General features: G+C 36.8%; 1 protein-coding gene across 2 annotated transcripts in view; it reads right to left on the bottom strand.

The window, feature by feature from the left end:
- Nucleotides 1-938: 938 nt before the first annotated feature.
- LOC147406051 (uncharacterized) overlaps nt 939-17678 on the bottom strand; it is a 31939-nt gene continuing 15199 nt past the window's right edge. Inside the window, exons 6-14 of one of the 2 annotated variants that reach the window (XM_086433970.1) lie at nt 17509-17588; nt 17099-17240; nt 16853-16933; nt 15596-15700; nt 12139-12321; nt 7850-7942; nt 1581-1720; nt 1379-1445; nt 939-1277 (exon numbers count right to left, since the gene is read on the bottom strand). In XM_086433970.1, coding sequence (XP_086290096.1) covers nt 1170-1277; nt 1379-1445; nt 1581-1720; nt 7850-7942; nt 12139-12321; nt 15596-15700; nt 16853-16933; nt 17099-17240; nt 17509-17588 — 999 coding nt within the window. In that variant the 3' untranslated portion in view covers nt 939-1169. Of the gene's footprint in view, nt 1290-1378; nt 1446-1580; nt 1721-7849; nt 7943-12138; nt 12322-15595; nt 15701-16852; nt 16934-17098; nt 17241-17508; nt 17589-17678 lie in introns of both variants that reach the window. The other variant, XM_086433969.1, reaches the window with a different exon arrangement.

Below are 17678 nucleotides of genomic sequence, written 5' to 3' on the forward strand. Positions count from 1 at the left end.
TTTTTTTTTTTTTTTAAGTGTATGTCAAGGGAGCCCTGTATCCGGAGGAGCACAAATCTACAATTCCTGAACTTGTCACATCAGATAGTCAATTGAGTATGCCACGTGAGGTAGTCAGATTATCACGACTCTTTCAAAATTACCCTCCAAATACAACGTTTTACACTGCTCAAACATTTTTCGAAAAGTCAGTAGCTCTTTTTCTTCAGGATAAGGAAAAGCATCTGTGGTTCTGTGCCCTCCTTTGCCACATCAGCCGCGCACTGCATCACTGCATTATTCTTTTTCAAATGTCCAGAAAACCGACTAATATACTACACAAGTGCAGAAATTTCTTTGACCAAGTTTTTATTATTCTATTTCTAAATAAAATATGAAATATTTAACAATAGCCCATGTCATAAGCATTAAGCGAAGCACCCATGAATTTTCTCGAGCACCCCATATTATTAAAGAGTCAACTCAAATATGAGTGCAAAAATCATTGTTTAAATCCTAATTGGCCTTTACAAAATATCGGTTCCACATAAGATCTTTGGGCACCTATAAAGGTTATCTTTGCAGATCCTTCTTGACACTTTGGTATATGAAAATTTTTCATTAATAATTGATTAATGATGGTAAGTCATGCATTCGATACCCAGTATGAGCATTAATTCCCAAGGGACCACGAGAGCACACCCTCACTTACCTGGTGTGTGTGATGTGCGGGCGTGTACGTGCACGTGCACGTGCCTGTGCCCTAGGACTAGTTCTTGGACAAGACCATTATCTATGGACTAGGCAAAGCCCAGATACAGGCCGGTCCAATGGCTACAGGGATACCCTCGGTGTTGAAAAAATTTACCAAAAGCGTATGATACATTTTATAAAAGTATTAAAAATCACCAAATTTGCTAAAAAGATTTCAAACCAAACAAACATCTATTTCTAACAAATTGCAACAGAGATTGGTGGAATCTAATATAAAATTAGTATCAAATGATAAAGTACAAGTCCGTACACGTTAGTCAAATGGATACAAAAATATGAAAGCACTCAAAAACATTAAAAATATGAGGGGGAAAACAAAAAAGCAGAAAATCTAGCACCACTGGCAAATGGATGATGATTATGATTCTTCAACACAGATGGGTAACTCTATTTGGGTGGCTCCTGAAAAGGTTTGTCTAGCTAGACATCATGACTTGATCACTTGCCTGTAGTGCTTGGTTAGCAAAAAACCTAACATCCACATCCGGGTCCTCATTGAGCTCAACCAAACACGGACGTATAGTCTGCTCCACCACCTGCATCATATCATTAAATAACCACCCCAAGCACGCCAAATTTAGCAGTTTGGCATCCCACAAAATAAACATGCCTCATAAGTACTTACAGAGTGGTCAACTATCGGAACGAGGGACTGCAACACCTTTGCTACGTTGAATTTGATGTTTGGTACCCTGTGAAATGTGAAAAGATTCTCAGCACAACAATCCAACAACAGCAAAGCAACAAAAAAAAAAAAAAACGAAAAAAGAATGATAAAAGAGAGTTTTATTTTAGCTAATCCCACATTAAGAAATCAAGAGATTTACCTATCTTTTGATGCATTAATGACCACCGGTAGCAATTTTGAACATGTGATTTCCGAACCCATGACAGGGGCAAGTAGAGAAATTGCATGTAAAATGGTCATCCGGTACAGATAGTGTGGGTTATTAATCATGTTCAAAACCTGACAAGCATACATGACAACTAGTTCAGGGAAAAGTTCAAAAACATAAATAAATAAAAGTGACAAAAAAAAAAACAAATTTGTGATCAGTAGGTTCAAAGGCATCAAAACAGTCAATCCATGGCATAGTTAAGAAACTCCATCTACTACTACACAGCAGGAGAAGTATGTACTGACACCAGACAACACAATCCACAATTTTCACTTGAACTTGGTCCTAAAATAAATAAATAAATTGCCTCAAGCATGTTTTAAGCCACTCCTCAACCATAAGAACACCTTGAATACAAGAGCACCATCACAAATACGTAGATAATGATTAACAGGACCACCCAAAACAATTCCATATCTTCAATCTGATAGCCACCCAGCTTGGGAGTCGGATAATACAGCCAAGTGAAGGTGGAGAAGGGAACCCTGGGGGGTCCATTCGAAAATGAAATTTCAGCGTTAACCTGCTCCAGATCTGAACTCACAGCTGACTCTTTGTTCTTTTATGAAGCAAATGCTGGTGGACCTAAAAAGTGAACCGCACAACAGATACAAACCAAATTTCGGTCACTATTAAAAAAGTCCCAGAAATGTTTTCGAAAAACTGAGGAAAAAATTGGCGAGATTAAGAGATCAGCAATTCCATTTTTGAAAAAATTACGCAAATAAGAGCTGCCACGATTAACTCAGAGAATTAGTTGGATTCACCAAATTCATAGACGATTCGAGGAACTAATCGGGGATTCTCCAAGCTAATTGCTGAATCATTAAATCAAAAAAATAAAAACAAAAATGTCTGTTTTTTCAGTTTTAATCAATAGAATCAGCCCTAACCTCTGCCCCTGCTTCCATCCCTCGATAATGACTTGCAAATGTATCTATTTTCTGTTCCTCAAAACCCTAATTCTACGCACCAATTTGATTGCTTAAAACCATCATTTTCGTAATCTCCTAATTTATTCTTTACACCTTTCATGAATTAAACCAAACTGATCCCCGCCGAGTCTGAACATGGTTACTATGGTTTCAACAAGCGAGTTCTGGACTCGGATGAGTTCACTGCTGAATCTGTGTTCTCCAGCAGTCCACTAGTGTCCCTAGTTAAGAACATCACAACATGCTAGTATATTTGCACAAAAACAATTAATATAGTCATAAAGTAGGCTGCCCAGATACTGAGACAAACAAGGCCATAAGGAGCATCCATATGACTCACTATTACCTGAAATCCAAGACAAACAGAAATAGCCAGGCACTCCATCCAACCTGTTGCTATCATGCTTTCAATTTTAGATTTCATTAAGGGAAGTAATCATTTTAATTCTCACAATATAAAATTATTTAACAAAACTTCTAAATTCAGTAACAAAAAAAATATCATTTCTCATCATATACCATTTACATACTTCTATTGATCGAGAAACGTATTACTAATTCCCTATTGGATGACCGAAACTTTCAGTCATGGTCTCGATCTGTAAAACTCTATTTGGACAGTTAGAGGCAAATCTGGGTGGCTTTTGGGCACTGTTAACAAGCCACCCACTACTGATTCCAAGTTTGAACAATAGGAGATTGATAATCGTACTATTCTCAGATTGTTGTTGAATTCTATGGAGGAGCATCTATATTATGTTGATGTACCATGAGACTATCTCATCTTTGTGGTCAGCTCTCATTCAAACATGTGCGCATGCTAGGAATGATTCGCGGATTTATGAGCTCTACAAATACATCGCCCAAGCTACTCAGGGGACTCAGAGTGTAGCTAAGTATTTTGGATTTCTTTAGTCTCAATGAGAGGAGCTTTCTCATTATGAGTCTATGACTGAGCTATCTGTTGAAGCTGTCGAGTATGTGGTTAAGAGGATTTCTCAACATCAGACATATTAGTTTCTTATGGGTTTACATTCCGAGTTGAAAGCACTACAGACCTAAATTCTTAACACGTCTCATTTTCCCTCCTTATTTGAGACTTTTGCGACTATTGATAGTGATGAGAGTCATTGTCGTGTAGTCCCATCTCAGAATTAAACTCGTAGTATTCTTTCTGCTCCAACTACAGATCAGATAGCTCTAGTAGCTAATTCAGGTTTTTCTAACTCTCATGCTCCTAGATCTTGGAGTCATGGGCGATGGGATCGTGGTCGAAGGAGTGGTCTCATTTGCAACCATTATGGGAAGACTACCCATGAGAAGGCCCGATGCTTTCATCTTTATCTCCATTTGATGCGATCTACAATCACTCCTTTGGGGCAATCTGCTCCTCGTGTTGCCACTGTGGATTCCTCATCAGTTCCTACCACTGATCCCCCTATTTCCTTGGGTACGATTGATATACAGCTCCTTCAAACCTAGATTGCCACTATTGTACGTGACCAAATCCATGCTCATACTCAATCATCTTCGATTGTGGCCTCAATAACCACGCCGTCAGGTACATCTTCTGCATTTCATGTCACCCAGTCAAGTCCTACTCCCCTGACATTGTTATTGATTCTAGTGTCTCTGATCACATAACCGATGAGTCTAGTAATTGTACTTCTACTTTTCCTGCTACTCATAGGGGGGAACGGGTCCCTTACATCTATACATAGTAAGGGTACCATCCATTTAGCATTTGGTGTTTGTCTTGATTCCGTACTTCATGTTCCTCACCTATCTCTTAACCTTTTGTCTGTGAGTAGTATTATCAAATCTCTAAATTGTTCAATAAGCTTTATTCTTACTCACTGTATTTTTCAAGACCTTTCTTCAAGGAAGATTTTTGGCAACTAGTATTAGCAAGATAAGTTGTACTTGTTTAGATCTCTGAATACTGTTGCTCCTACTTCTGTGCTTCCATCCTCTGGGAGCCATATTTTTTCTTCTGTCTTTAGACTTGTGACATGCACGCTTAAGACATGCTAATTTTCAACACTATTGCTATTTATTTCCTACTTTAAAAAATTCTTCTAGTGGACATAAGTCTTAGTGCTCTATGTGTGAGCTTTCTAAACACACACGTACTTCATTTATTCCTTGTATGCATCGGCTTAATGCAATATTTGATTTAATTCATTCGAATGTGTGGGGTGACTTCCCCTGTTAATGCATTTACCAGTCCTTGATACTATGTTACATTTATGGATGTATTTGATGAAGTCTTATTTTGAATTACTCAACCAGTTGACTTGTCCCTACACTCCTAAGCTGAATGGGGAAGCAGAACACAATAATCACCACCTTATGAACATTGTCCGTTGCCATCTTCTTAGAATGCATGTTCCTAAGTTATACTGGAATATGGCAATTCTCACTGCAACTTTTCTTCTTAACAATGTTCTGAGTAGCACCTTAAGGGGACAGATGCCTCTCCATGTTCTTCGTCTTGATGGCACCCTCTTTCCTACTACACCTAGAGTCTTTGGGTACACTTGTTTTGTTTAGGACAGGACCCTCATCGCACGAAATTAGAAGATAAAGCCATTCGATGTGTTTTTTTTGGGTTACTCATCTATGTCAAAGGAGTATCGGTGTTATGATCCCATTTGTCATCATGTCATACATTCTCTTTGTATCACTTTTTTAAATGCTCACTACTTTTGTACATCTTCGTAGGACTCTTTTCCTTTGCAAGATTTTTCTCTTATAGCAGCCTTCTCCGATCTTCTCTCCATCTTTGCCAACGCTTCACATTTACTCTCGTCGCCCTCACCCCTCTCCAACCTTGCCAACCTCTTCCTTGGACTTAAGTATATTTTCTCCTACCCATGCCCCAGTCCCTTTTGTTTCTGACTCACTTACCTATTGCACTTCGCAAAGATAAGCGTGTGTGTATTACTAGTCATCCTATTGCCCAGTTTGTTTCCTATCAAGGATTCTCCTTATCAGGCCTACTTTACTGCCACTAATTCTATTTGAATTCCTCGATCTGTTTCAGACATTTTACAAGATTTTCAGTGGACTACAACCAGGACTGTTGAGATGGATGCTTTGCAAAGAGTCATACCTGGGAGCTTGCTCCCCTTCCCTCTGGGAAGTGGATTGTTGGTTGTAAATGGATTTTCACTGTCAATTATCTGGCGGATGGCATTGTTGATCGATACAAGACCCGCCTAATAGCTAAGCGATTTAAACAGACTCCATAAAAGAATTTTAGTGCTACATTTGCCCCTGTAGCTAAACTTTTTATTGTCCGCCTCTTTATCTCTTTAGCTATATGTCATTCATGGACTCTTCACCAGCTCGATGTGCAAAATACCTTTATGAATAGTGATTTGACTGAAGTTATCTATATAAATCCCCCTCCTAGATTTTATCTTCAGGGGGAGTATTCTGAGAAAGTATTTCACTTTCTCAAATCTCTATATGGCCTGAAGCAGTCTCCATGAGCCTGGTTTCAGCATTTTTCTAAGGTCATTTTATCTTGGGAGTTTTCCAAATGCCACTTGGAGTTTTCCACAAGCATACATGTTTTGTTCGTCGAGGTTTGGATAGTCATGGCATTATTGTTCTGGTTTATGTGGATGACATTATCCTGACTGGAGATGATGCCCAGTAGATTGACATGGTAAAGACGATATTGGGGCATGCCTTTGAGGTTTAGTACTTGGGTCATCTTAAGTACTTCTTAAGGATAGAAGTGGCTCGCTCTCACCGTGGTATTTCGCTATCCCAGTACAAATACACATTGGATCTTCTTCAAGACACAAGTATGCTTGATTGCCGTCCTGCTTCCTCTCCTACAGATCAGAATCATCGTCATCATACCGAATCTGACGAACTATTATTTGATCCTTCTTATAGAGACTCGTAAACCGTTTGATTTATCTAAATAACTCTAGATCAAATTTGACTTTTGTGGTCAGTGTGATCAATCAGTTCATGCATGCTCCACGCACTTCTCACCTTGATGTTGTTTATCGTATTTTTCGTTATTTGAAGTCGCATCCAGATCTTGGCCTTTTTTATTCATCCACTGCTCAACTTCATTTGTCTTGCTTCACTGACGCTGATTATGCTAATTCTATCATGTATAGGAGATCTACCTCTGCTTTTTGTATTTTCCATGGTAGTAATCTGATCTCATGGAAAAGTAAGAAACAAAGTGTGGTTTCTTACTCTTCTATTGAAGCTAAGTATCGAGTTATGGCCCTTGGTACAGGTGAGCTTATTTGACTTTGATCTTTACTGACGGAGCTGGGATTTCCCTTTCTAGTTCCTCTACATTGTTTTACGACAACAAGTCTGCTATAATGATTGCTTTTGACTATGTCCTTCACGATAGACCAAGAATATAGAGATTGATGTTCACTTTCTCTGAGAGAAAGTTCGATCTAGTGCTCTTTAAACAGTATTTGTATCTTATTCAGATCAGCTTGCCGACATACTTACAAAATCTATTGGTCCTTCTGTTACCAACTCTCATCTTATCAAGCTAGGCTTAGCTGATATATTTACAGCAGCTTGAGGGGGAGTATCGGACTATGTTATGTTTAGTTTTATGTCTTTATGTTATGTTTCTAAGTTTTTCCCTACAAGGGCATTTATGTCCATTCACTCTAATTATTATAAATACTCTACCAAGCCCTTTTTGGGACTTGACTAGTCTTCTTTTACAATTCTTCTTAAATGAGAAAATTGCATTCTTTCAAGCCCCCGTTTGTTATCTTATATTTGAATATTCTCTGAAATTATCCGAGATTTTAGAGTTTGAGCCTTCAAGGATCTTAAACAAGTATTTCTACCTTCTCAAGGTTGTTTAAAGCAAAATTATTGATGCACAATAATCAGGTCATCTAATTGCCTCAACTTTAATCACTCTAAAAAAATTTCCTACACATGACAGAGCTCATCCAAACTACAATATCCACGTTGGAAATAGAAGATAGGACTCGAAGTTGTCGCTGACCTAAATTAAAGATAAACAAGTGTTCCGAAAAAAAAATTCAATAAGAACTGTCAGATTTGTCCAGCTAATGAAATAATAAACCAAGTGCTTTCGGATCGGAACTTTCTAAGTACAAATTTCATATGAACAATTATTAGGGAAAAATCATATGATGATCACAAACAATAACCAGCTATGATGTACAAAACATGATGGCCACACAGAACTAGAAACATTTTATGGAGGAAAAGACAGGTTGACTAAACCTGTGGAATTATGTGCTGCATTGCCCATTCAGGACCAAATTCCTCTGCAAGACGTTTCAAGTTATTAGCTGCAGCATCACGAATTGAGTAAACCTGCAATAAATATGCCCAGTAGGCCGGGATAAAAAATATAGAAAAAATATACATATCAAAAAGAATATATACTTCCATGACTACACATGTTTCATTTTCATTACACAAGTAATCAGTACAAGAAACAAACAAACAACTAACAAAGACATAAAACAGAATTCTTAAGGTAGCAAAGAAAGCGTTATCCTTTCATTGACTAGGTAACTTGTGACAAAATATCATCACAAGGTGCATCAGGGACATAATACTAAGACTTGCAGCAACTTGTGAACCAGCAACTGCAAACCCAATATCCATTTTGTAATATTTTTCTTGTATTGGGGATAATTACAAACATTTAACCAAGGGCACCAGAACCTACAACATGCGAATGAACACAATTTCAACTCGGCTCCCTATTTACTAATACCTTTCCTTTGTCATTGGTAAATATGTTACAGTGGATGAGGACTTTTTCTCTTGGTCAAACTATACTCTCCCAATTCCTGGAGAAGATACCTTTTTCTCCTGCTCCCCTTCCCCTTTATTACATTTCAGGATGAACCCGTTGGCATGTGCCCACTGCCAGATGGCAGTCCATCAGTGGTGCCATCCTCACGTATCTCATGTTGTACCCAACACCAGATGGCAACCTTTCACTGGCACCATCTTCGTGCTTTTCATGGTCGTAAGCATCATTCCCACGATCTTCACTAGTAGCTTTCAAATGGGAGAACATGCACATTCGATTGACGGCGTCTGGCATTGGGGCTGTTTGTAGAAATCCAATTTCCTTTTTCTACTGATTTAGTTAGGCCTTATTTTATTGGTTTTTACTCATGTTCATCAATGGCCTATAGCATTGGGACTGTTTGTAGAAACCCAATTTCCTTTTCCTACTTATTTAGTTAGGCCTTATTTTATTGGTCTCTACCCATATTCTTGAGCTAATCCATGTTTTTGGGTCCATAGTAAGGGGTATTTTAGAGAACCTAGCAAAGAATTTTAGGATGGGCAAAGGAGTGTAAATATCACTCTGCAAGATTTGAGGGGGGACATATGAGGTAAAAAAAAAATTTAGAGAAAAATACGGAGAAAGAGTGTGGTACCTAGCTTTATTGGAATGGAGAATAATTTCTCATTTGGGTATATTCTCCCCACCTCATTAAGATAACATTGGTTGCCTTTATTATTGAGATTCTACCTCTAAAAAGGAAGAAATCCCTTGTCTTTTGGAAAATTTTAAAAATGTTTCCTCGTCTTACTAGCTCACTTCAGAAAGTTTCTTTTGAAAAATCAACGAAAGTGAAAGTTTAAGGGTTTCCAAAATTTGATCAATCATCAATCAAGTAAAAGGGGAGAAAAGGGGGGAGAGGAAAAGGATGTAGGTGGTGTTGAGGCCCTCCCATAGTATAGCATTCTTCGCCTTTTCTTTCTTTTTCCCTTCAAACTTTTTTTTCCCTAGTTTCCTTATTTTGGCTTAACTCATGTAATTGTCATTTGGGCTAAGTAGAAGAAGATCAAGAAATCAAGGTAGTGTGAATAACGCGAGAATCAACCGGAGAGAAACGACGGTCCGATCAAGGTAGGATGACTTCCATCATATAGTTTAGTAATGATATATATATATAGATGTATGTGTCGTAGTTAAATTATGATCCATGTTGAAAGGAATGATGATGACTATAGTATTCAATGATGTTACATGTGTAGAAGTTATTATGATTGTGTGGATGCCATGATTGAGATGATTGCTTCACATGATTTTTGAGTTGAATAAAAGACAACGCAGTATATGTTTATGGGAAAATGGCGGTGTAATAGCAAGTAGGGCATAGGCCCTTGGGTGCAAAGCCCATACGCCCTCAAGGAAGACTTCGAAATAGGGTAGTTAAGGTTTAGCTAGACGGGGGATAAAATGGTTAAAATTAAGGAAAGAAACAAAAATATTCTATGATTGTTTTTAATGTTCTCCACGTGTTGACATAGTTGTTTTATGTCGATTCTCATTGCACCTATAGCATGTGTTAATTATTCGGTTTATATTTGTTTATTTTTCTTATTATTGGACTATATATCTTGGGTTCCTTCCTCCTATTAGGCTTCGCCACTCATCGACGTTTTTTGTTAAAAAATTCAGATACAATGAGGAGATAATGGGCATTAGGATTGTCTTCAGAGATTAGATCTATTTTTTCTTGTTTAAGTTTGATTTGCTTTTATAATTAGGGGTGCAAGGGGTTTTGGGAATAATATAAAGTGACATGTTGCCATATGATTTTGAACATGTGGAATGATGATTTCTTTTTATTTGTATTTATTTTTTTTTATTTTTTTATTTGATTGATAGATTTATCTAAGTATGTGGGGTAACTGTGACTGCATTAGAGGACTAAGTGTCATTTTTGCTTTAGTGAAGAATTTTGGAATTTTTGGACAAATCTAATCTTTTGAAGTAAAAAGGGTGTCTCTTGTCTTTTCTTTCGCCTAGATATTTTTCTGGGATCTCTTGCACTTATTCATGACGTGTCACGAAAAACCCTAGGTGACCGTATTAGAGGACTAAGTGTCATTTTTGCTTTAGTGAAGAATTTTGGAGTTTTTGGACAAATCTAATCTTTTGAAGTAAAAAGGGTGTCTCTTGTCTTTCTTTCATCTAGATATTTTACTAGGATCTCTTGCACTTATTCATGAAGTGTCACGAAAAATCCTAGGTGAAAATATTGTTGTTTGGTATTTTTAACAGAATTTTGAAGTGGACTGTTTCACAAAAATCTGTGTTGTTACATACTATACAGTTCACGTTTAAGCACCATTTTCACCTAACTTTTCAAACAACATTGGCCCTTTCGTATTTTCTGTGAAAATATATCCAAATATACTCCTCTGGAAATTGGTTTCGCTTGAATATGTTTTTTTTTTTTTTTTTTTCATTTATTTATGCTATTTCAAAACACAGAGTGACAAAATAGAAATTTCTGTTAAGGCAGAGAATTGGAGATGGATACCCACCTTAAACTTGGAATCAATATATGGCTCTTAACCACTAGTACCGCAACTGACCCATAAGTTTTCCAAAAAAAAGAAAAATCTCAGATCAAAATTTCAATGTTAGAAAAACTGCCACTGTTTGCAAAGCAGGGTGTATTTCAGACTTCATTCAAACCACCCTATCTTTACAAAATTTCGAACAACTTATATGTCCAAATATTTTTAGTCAAAATTTCAGTAAGTTGTGGATCTTCAGGACTCAATCCTCAGATTTTTGGATTTTTCTTTATTTTCTTAGGTCTGCAGGTCTGCTTGAAGTCAGGGTGTCGAGTCTGGATTGTGTGCTATCCAAAAATTTGACCTGATTTGAGACTCAATCTGCACCCTGATCAGTGCAGAATGGGGATCTAAGCAAAAGTAGAAAAGTATGGGATTTCAGTACTCTTTTCAAAACAAAAAACCCTTTTTCAAATATGCAAAGAGACGAATCCTAGAGAAATTTTCTTTTATGAGGAGGTCTAGATTTCAATCTTCTTTTTTTTTTTTTTTTTTTAATCGATATTTCCATCTTCTCTTTCAAAGCTCCCTCATTAAAATTTTAGTGTTTTACCCCAAGATTACAGTTCATCTCACCCCTGGGTTTAGGGTCATGGTTGGACCATGGATCATGGGCTGAATCGTGGGTCCCAAAGTCCGGGTCGTGACACTGTTCCTCCAACCTGATTTTTTCCACCTGGCATGCATGCTTTAGCATGGTCCTCTCTGTGCCGATTGCCACACTTGCACCATCCAACGTCATGTATTGCCACTTTTTCAATTCCCATGTCAGCAAAGGATTGGGATTGTAAAGGAGAATCCTTCACTGTGATGCCACATCGACAAGTCCCCATCCTCGTGGCGTCCTACATGGGAGGGGGGGAGTGTTCATAATTCACACCATCCACACACTAATTCATAATTGTCACCTAAGTATGTGGTGTTGATTAGTATAATGACATGGTTTCATAACTTCCACTTAATTTTCACTATCTACCACAATCAAAAGGTGATCATAGAGCAGATGACAAAATCAGTAAGAGAACAGAAGGGAGCTGTAAGTTTTTATTTTTTTTTTAAATTGTGAAGGATAATAGAACAGAACCAAAATCAGGAATGGTGCAGATGAATTGTGTGAATATGGTATACTTCCTATTTTAATACGTATATTAATGAAGAATTTGACAAACCTTGTCTTCCAACCACTGCATGCAAAGAGCGCCAAGCTTATCATCAAAAAATCCCACACCCAACTGACTAGCCAATAAAGGTATGTATTCTATTATTGCAAGCCGAACCCTCCAATGTCTGTCCTCAGCAAGCTCAACAATAGCTGGTAACAATGATTGGGACAAGAGATCAATTCCAATCACCTGCAAGACCATCATATCAATGTAACTGAAGAAAGGAAAAGACAGAAATGTAAAAAAGTTCATCTAAAAAAAAAAACAAATACTAATCTATGCATTCAAGTAATTCAGTGTCGGTGGTGATTTAAAGAAGCAACTTATTTACGAGACAAACACTGTTCCAGGGCAGTCCAGCCGTTGGAAGTGGTAATTCAAGCCATGCAAAACATCTCAGCACCCAAACACATTGAAGGAGAAAAATTAGACCATCCACAGATGAAATCTCAAAGAGGAAACTGCATTTCAAATATAGTTACCAAAAGAAAAAAAGACGAGCCTTCTTGTGTGTCAGGAGTGCAAAATACGAATGAGTCTGACCAACTGGTATCTTTCCATTAAAAAATTAGAGACTAGTTCTTATACAACAGACAGTAATCTATTCTATGAGTAAACCAGTGTAGTTTCTTGTATTGTCACCAGCACACAACTTCAAAAGGTAACTATGTGTAATTAAATTTGACACAAAATTTGTGTCCAGCCAGTTGCTGGAATCTAACTTTAACAACTCATGGTATGTAAAAATTAAAATAACTAAATAATACTTTTGACGAATATAAAATTATTAAAGGGAGGAATCCAAAAACAAATACGGCCTAGAAGGCTAGCTCCTATATAGGCCTATGTAACAAAGAAAAAACACAGGAGGATTCAAAAGCTATGCCCCCCCACCTAAAGACAAAATCCTTAGAAAATAAACCTTTATATTACAGACCACGAGAAAAAAGATGTTTGATCTTTAAAAAACATATTCAAAATCAAAACAACTTCCTCTTAAATATCGAAGATATGGCTGCTTCTTTCCAAATACCCCAGAAAAATACAAAAGGGAGCACAGACCAAATGACCTGACCTCTAGGGAAATGTAAGGAACCTTCAACAACAAAAGATGCCCGAATCACTCCATGCCCTGACCCATCAATTGCCAAACAGCTTCCATACATTACTATGGAAGTGGAAATGATCCATACATTCTCCGCTCTTTTTGTGAATGGAGCAATAATCTACAACAAGCTTCTTTCGAGATATGACGTAATGAACAGTCCCCAAATGAATCATGCTTGGAATGAATAAGTGGATATCTGAAGAATAGACATTAAATATTAAAAGAAATAATAATAAAGTTGGAAAGGCAACCTTTGAATCAATGCTCCATAATCTTGTGTTCTTATGGTGCAGGGTCTAAGATTATAATGGTGTTTTCTTCGAGGATCTATTATTCAAATGGGATCTAATACGAAATGAGAGTACAGAAGGTGAGAGTGAGGGTGGGTTGCTGTCTATTGCTTTCTTCTTTTTTCTTTTCAGCTGTATGGTAGGTCTTTTCTAACTCATTTTCATTTCTCTGTGATCTTTTCAAGTCTTACGATTCATTAAAAAAGAAGGGATGCTTCTCCTAGGAGCACTAAAAGGCTAGGTCAAGTCCAACTCAGTCAGGTTCTATGGAAAATCCAAAGTCAATTACAACGCCTCCCTATCCCATCTGGAAATCCTTAACTGCACATTCTTTCTTGTTTGAAAACAGAAACATGTTGAGGAAAGTCAATTTTAAGAAAAAGGCACCACACCATGTAACTTTGCAAAAGAGGACTTCATCGTCTCTCCCAACCTTGAAGTGAATACCCTTTATGAACTTCAATCAAACCTTTAACATGCCTTGCCATGCACTGAAGCCATAATAGAGCCAAACCTCATTACCATCCCAACCTCCATAATTACAACCAAATTTACTCACCAACACCCTTCTCCAAATACTTCTGACCTCCCGAAAATTCCACCTCCCCATCCAAAAAAAATATTATAATATACACCAGTTTCTTTGGGAAGCACATAGTCATTTCCATAAGATGATTCTCCTCTTTACCCAATTTTTGCCACAATAAATCGCACAATATTCTATCCAATGTGTTGACAGACTCATTGGAATCAGGAACAGGAATTTAAAGGAACTTGTAACTGAGTACTATAAAATACACGAAAATGATATACACAAGCACCATAATGTTAGGTGCATTGAGGAAAAGAGTCGGCAAAAAGTAAAACATTTCAGTTGGGACTGCAACAACAGATACATATCAATAATTCAGCACTGTACGTCAAGCAAGTGATTGTGCTCCAGTTAAACCAGTAGGAAAAAAAAAGGATCTAGACAAAGAGGAGCAGCCAAGTGAAGCTCTTGAAAGTTGGATTACAATCTGAAATATCCTGTACCTCAGATTTGAAATATGTACGGAAATTTCTGAGAAGCAGGATAGGATTTTCCTCCTCACCCAATGTACGAGACATTTGTTGGTGGTATCTTGACTATTTGGAAACGAAAGAAACAGTCAATTGTAATCAGATCCAGTGATGAGGCTGAATACATTGCAATGGTCATGATGGCCATGAGATGCATTAGAAGAGATTCAAGAATAATGAACAAGATATTCATCATATAGACTTTACAGGATTTTTATCAAAAGCATTGATATATATTTTGCAGAAATCAGTGGATGAGAAAAAGATTCTAATGTGATGATTTTGACTTTAAAAGAAAAAATGTTAACAAGGAGAAATGCATACCACACACGAAGTCAGAAAACCAATTAGAGGGTGCGCCCACCAACGTTGTTGTTAACGGAAACTATATGTTACCATGGAGAAAATTGGGTATAATTGCAATAATGTGTTCCCATACTTCCATTTTTTCTTATTTCTTCTATTTATAAAAAAAACACATGATTTTGTCCCGCATATGTACACAACATATGCTTTTTGAAAACATTTTATAAGTAAGTCGTTACATTAATGAATATTTTAGGAGATTCATCATTTTCTTTTTTTCTTTTTCTTTTTTGGATTAGTGATTTCTATTTAACCTCAATATGGTAAATAAGAGCATTTATGTTATTTGTTAATATTTAAGTGACAGTTCAAAAAAGAGTATCACTCCTAACAGTATAACATTTTCATCACATGAACGGATAAGGAACATCGTCACGGATATCAAACCTAGTTTAAGTTTTGATGAGCAAAGCACAATTTGTGAGTCATCAAGAAGATTACTAGAGAGAACCATAGAATCATAGGGAGGCTAAATTCTAATAGAGCTAATATCAATATACTGAATAAGAACAAAGATTCGAAGTAATGTGAACCTAAAATGCATAACCCAAAGTAAAAGAACAAAAAAATATCAGATGTGTATTACCAACTGGAGTAACTAAAAACATCATAGACTCAGATTCAGCTCCCAACAAACCTGGTTCACTTGATCAAGCTTGCTAATTATATTGAGCCGGACATCAGGGAATTCATCTTTTAGAAGGGAAAGAAAAATGGGAAGAAGCTGCTCAATTGTTGCATCCTGCATTAGCCGACAAGTGCATTACAAGTAAGGAAAGCTATAGCATGCAGAGTAAAATCTCCACACTATATAAAATAAGAGCAAAAATAGCACAGCCAATGTAAACAAATTTAAACTGCAAATCCGGGAAATGCAAGTAAAGAGATGAAAACATTTACTTCAAAGTTTATATAAGGCTTCTATAATGATGATGATATGGAACTTTATATTACCAGTTGTCATTATACCTTTATAATTAATAAGTTAACAACAGTTTATATGCCTTCAATCTCAAACCATAGGCTTAAATAAAAAGGAATTGTATAGCAAATTGACAGAAAAATAAATTGATACAGGGAAAACTCAAATGTTAAGGAGAATAAAGCCAAGAGCATCAAACAAAATAGGAAGTATACAAAATTTCCCAACATGAACTTCTATCAAATGCTAAATGATGCAACAAGGTCAAATAAACAGAAAAAAAAAAAAACAACTATGAGTTGATAAAGAGCAACGGAGTAGGCTGCTTATATAGCCTATATGAAAACACAACTCCTGGAAAAAGAGGACGGGTGATTAATGCCTAAATCATATTCATAACAACAATCAAGCAGGTATTCACACATGCATAGCAAATAGTAAGATATTATATGTAAAGGACTTCCTAATGCACATCAAACTTGAAAACATGACTTCTGGGAAATAGAGAATTGAAAAAAAACCAACTATAATTTATAACACGAGAAGAAATTTTTTGACATAATGTCTGTTAGGTGCTAAAATTAAAAAATGTCTAGTGCTAGAATGACAGGAACTGTTCTGAGGTAGGTTAAGTAAACTAACAATAACATAATCTCACATGAAATGATTAGTGAGATTGTACTATACCACCACTACAGCTGCCAAAATACCATACCAACAAGAGAGAGAAAATTGGGAACTTCGGTTAAACAATCTTGAGCAGAAATACAATTTAACTAACAATGCATATACAATATACTTGAGCCTTCACACACTGAACTTGTTTAATTTAGGACACCAGAAAAAAATCATAATCTCTCTGCATAAGCATTTTCACCTTTTTCTGTCCGTAAAAAGAAAAGGATGGTTTTGGATATCTTAGTCTTCTTTTTATTAAAGAGTAGTTAAGTGTCCCTTGCATGCCATTCTTACCTTTCCCAAGACTGGTGCCATTCCCATTATCACTGAAGCCAAAGCAGAGCGAACGTGCTGGGAAGAATCTGATGACAATTCCTGCAAAAGGTAATATTAATTTGTTACCAAGTCTTGGGACAATGTAACAAAATAGAACCAGCGCACGTGAGTATGTAATCTTTACTCCACATACTACAATAATCATGGAACAGAGAAAGGAGAGAGAGAGAGAGACAGAGACAGAATGTTCCAAAGCAAATGTACCTTCACACAAGGAAGGATATGCTGAATAGAAAGTTGGGGATTCAAGATACGGCAAAATTTTGTTACTTTTCCTGCAGCTGCTATGCGTACTTCAGCCTCATTATCTCGAAGCAGACGGACATATGCAGGAACCAAGTCCACCCTTTAATACAATATCACAATCATCATCAATCAAAGCTTTCACAGAAACCCATAAACAAGCACTAGTTCTAATGCACCACAATACAGACATCACGGATAAATAATGCAATATGAATAATGGATTTCCTCAAAAAAATTAAAATGGTTGGAAAAAATGAACAGTTCAAGGTCATAAACGTTATTTATATGTTAATCAAATCTAATTCATATGACAGCAGATAAGGAAGCTATAGAGAAGAAATTATGTGAGATGGTTCACAATGAAGTACCTGGTAGGTTCAGGCCCCACAGCTTCACAGAGTTCATACAGCTGATTCGCAACCATGTAACGGACACGCCAAGACTTATCCTATCCAGGGGGGCAAAGGCAGATACAAAATAGGACACAGCAGCAACATTGCAAATCAGATTCAAGTTTCAATCATCACTCTAACACCCT

Source organism: Akebia trifoliata, chromosome 3 (assembly GCF_017979445.1).
Source record: "Akebia trifoliata isolate Shusen 1 chromosome 3, ASM1797944v1, whole genome shotgun sequence".
NCBI lineage: Eukaryota > Viridiplantae > Streptophyta > Magnoliopsida > Ranunculales > Lardizabalaceae > Akebia > Akebia trifoliata.